The sequence below is a fragment of the Palaemon carinicauda genome, unplaced genomic scaffold (assembly GCF_036898095.1).
Source record: "Palaemon carinicauda isolate YSFRI2023 unplaced genomic scaffold, ASM3689809v2 scaffold5, whole genome shotgun sequence".
Lineage (NCBI taxonomy): Eukaryota > Metazoa > Arthropoda > Malacostraca > Decapoda > Palaemonidae > Palaemon > Palaemon carinicauda.
The window spans coordinates 67,501-69,715 of NW_027171761.1; the positions used below are offsets into that span (position 1 = coordinate 67,501).

Here is a 2,215-nt window from a genome sequence, read left to right on the forward strand (position 1 = left end):
GATCCTCAACAATTGCAAGTTTCTATCATTGGTTACTAATAAAAAAGGGGAATATTTATTTACAAGTGATGCTAATCCTAGTTATATTAGAACCAAAAGAAGAGTGTGTTTGTTTGAAAGTAATTTAATATGTTATTTTTTCTGGCTTTCATCTTAACGTGAGCAACAGTGCCTGCACGCATACCCTGAGGACACCAGAGAACAGTATCGAGGTGTCATACGCTTCAACATCCATGGACAAGTGCTCTACATTATCGGCTGTCCTGCTTCACCTTTCTGGTAGGTTATTCCAATTGCTAGCTAGATCTTGGGTCATTCGAGAACATTAATGGGATTAGACTGAAACTAGTTGCTAAATGAGATAGGTAGTAATAGTAGGATTTTGTAAAAGCTAGTCATGTAGCTCTACATTGATTTTGTGTGTTTCTCTCTCTAATGTTCAAGAGAGGAATTATAAGCTACCATTGTAATAATAACTAATAAATTCTAATCTGATGATACAGTCAGTTCGAGAAGAAACAATAAAACCAAAGCAGGAACAGGGGAGCCCCGCCGTGCCAGCGGGAATGGGGGAGCTCCACAGGAAAGGAATATTAACATTTGACGAAAGGGTCTGAAAGAAATATGAGTTTATACATAGTATAGATCCTAAAATTAGTAGTAATATTCTGGCCACAAAGGTGTGTATGACTATCAAGAGTTTAAAAGACCTTAGTGCTTAATAATTACAAGCATAACAAGTGACCTTGAAAGGCTTATTTACAATCCTTTAGGTTTGGTTTTCAGGGTAAGACTTCATCTTACCCTGAAACCCTAAAACTGATTTCTGTTTGTAAGTAGACCTCTAGGGACTTAATCTTAAGTCGGTTTGTCATAAGTCAAAGCTTTGATCGAACAGGATAAAATAGGCTTGTCGCGAAGGTATGTATCATATATTTGGTTGTCTAGATTTGTGGTGTAGCTATAAAATATACTTCCATAACTTGGTCTTCCGGATGCTAAATACTTCTGTCTTCTATCAACTCTACCTATCAGTGAAAGCGATGTCTAGTAAATGAGTAGCCTAGGCCTAATAGTCTATAGAAATTTTTATTGACTAAATGAACAATAATAATGTGTAGGCTATAGGTTACATTTCACCTATTAATACTATATTAACAACTGGTGCCCTTATATTTCAGTTCGATGTTTCCTAAAGGGGTGGAAGTTCTCACGCCATCGGAGCAATTGATAGCTGAAGCAGAGGCAGCAGCATCCGCGTGGCAGCAGCGTCATTTCAATCCATATTATTTGCTAAGGAGAGAAGCCACAAACCCTGAAGAAGAGTTTCTTATGAGAAACACTCTCAGAAATTCATTTGGAAAGGCTAAGAAGTATGATGAATGAGGGAAATCCTTCCTAAAGAAAACTAAAGGGAGAGAAATAAAATTTTTTCACAACAAAACATCAATGTAAAATATAGTCCAACAATGGATGAGGCTCTATCGTGGAAAATATAATCATGATTTTTCATCTGAAGAAGGATGCACAGACATCTCCCCTTATGCCATGCATATAATAATGAGAGTATTGAAATACTGAATAATATAGCTTATCGAACATAGTAAATGTTCCTATACTTTTGATGGCCTCTTCTTGCCTAAATCCCTTCATAACCAAAGGTCATTTTCTATAATCTAGGACCAAAGTGATGACCAGAAAGATATGACTTTACACGAATAATATCTTGTGTATATTCATTGTAGTCTACTATTTTTCTATATGTGAATTAATAAAACATCAAAAAAGGTCTTAAAATTTTAAATTGTCTGTTTAAGACTCTGTTCCTCAAACTATAATCTCACAATACTGTGATTGCTCTCAATCTTAGGAGACTTGATGATGGAATCACACTATTCATTTTTTGCTTGAGGTGTTCGCCAACCTTCAACTGATGATAGTGAGCGAAAGTGTTGTAGCTTTACACTACACTCGCAGTTCGTGGAGCAAATAGGAAAAAGTTAACGAAATCGATCAGCTATCATCATGACGCCCAGAAATTTTCTAACTGTGCAGTAATATGTATTATCAGAATATTGCACAAATTTAGGAATTCTACAACTACCACAGGTCGAACAAAGCAGATTTTTATTATCTCTTGAGGCTTGTTAGACCCAAGATTGCCAAGCAAGAGCACGTCCTATCTGCAGTAGCCATCTTGTTTGTTTACATCCGA

At 36.2% G+C, this 2,215-nt stretch overlaps 1 protein-coding gene across 1 annotated transcript in view; it reads left to right on the forward strand.

The window, feature by feature from the left end:
* Positions 1 to 1,675, forward strand: part of LOC137637025 (protein O-linked-mannose beta-1,2-N-acetylglucosaminyltransferase 1-like) — a 34,854-nt gene extending 33,179 nt beyond the window's left edge. Inside the window, exons 16-17 of the mRNA XM_068369336.1 lie at positions 170 to 279; positions 1,182 to 1,675. Coding sequence (XP_068225437.1) covers positions 170 to 279; positions 1,182 to 1,386 — 315 coding nt within the window. The 3' untranslated portion in view covers positions 1,387 to 1,675. The remainder of the gene's footprint in view (positions 1 to 169; positions 280 to 1,181) is intronic.
* The last annotated feature ends 540 nt before the right edge of the window (positions 1,676 to 2,215 follow it).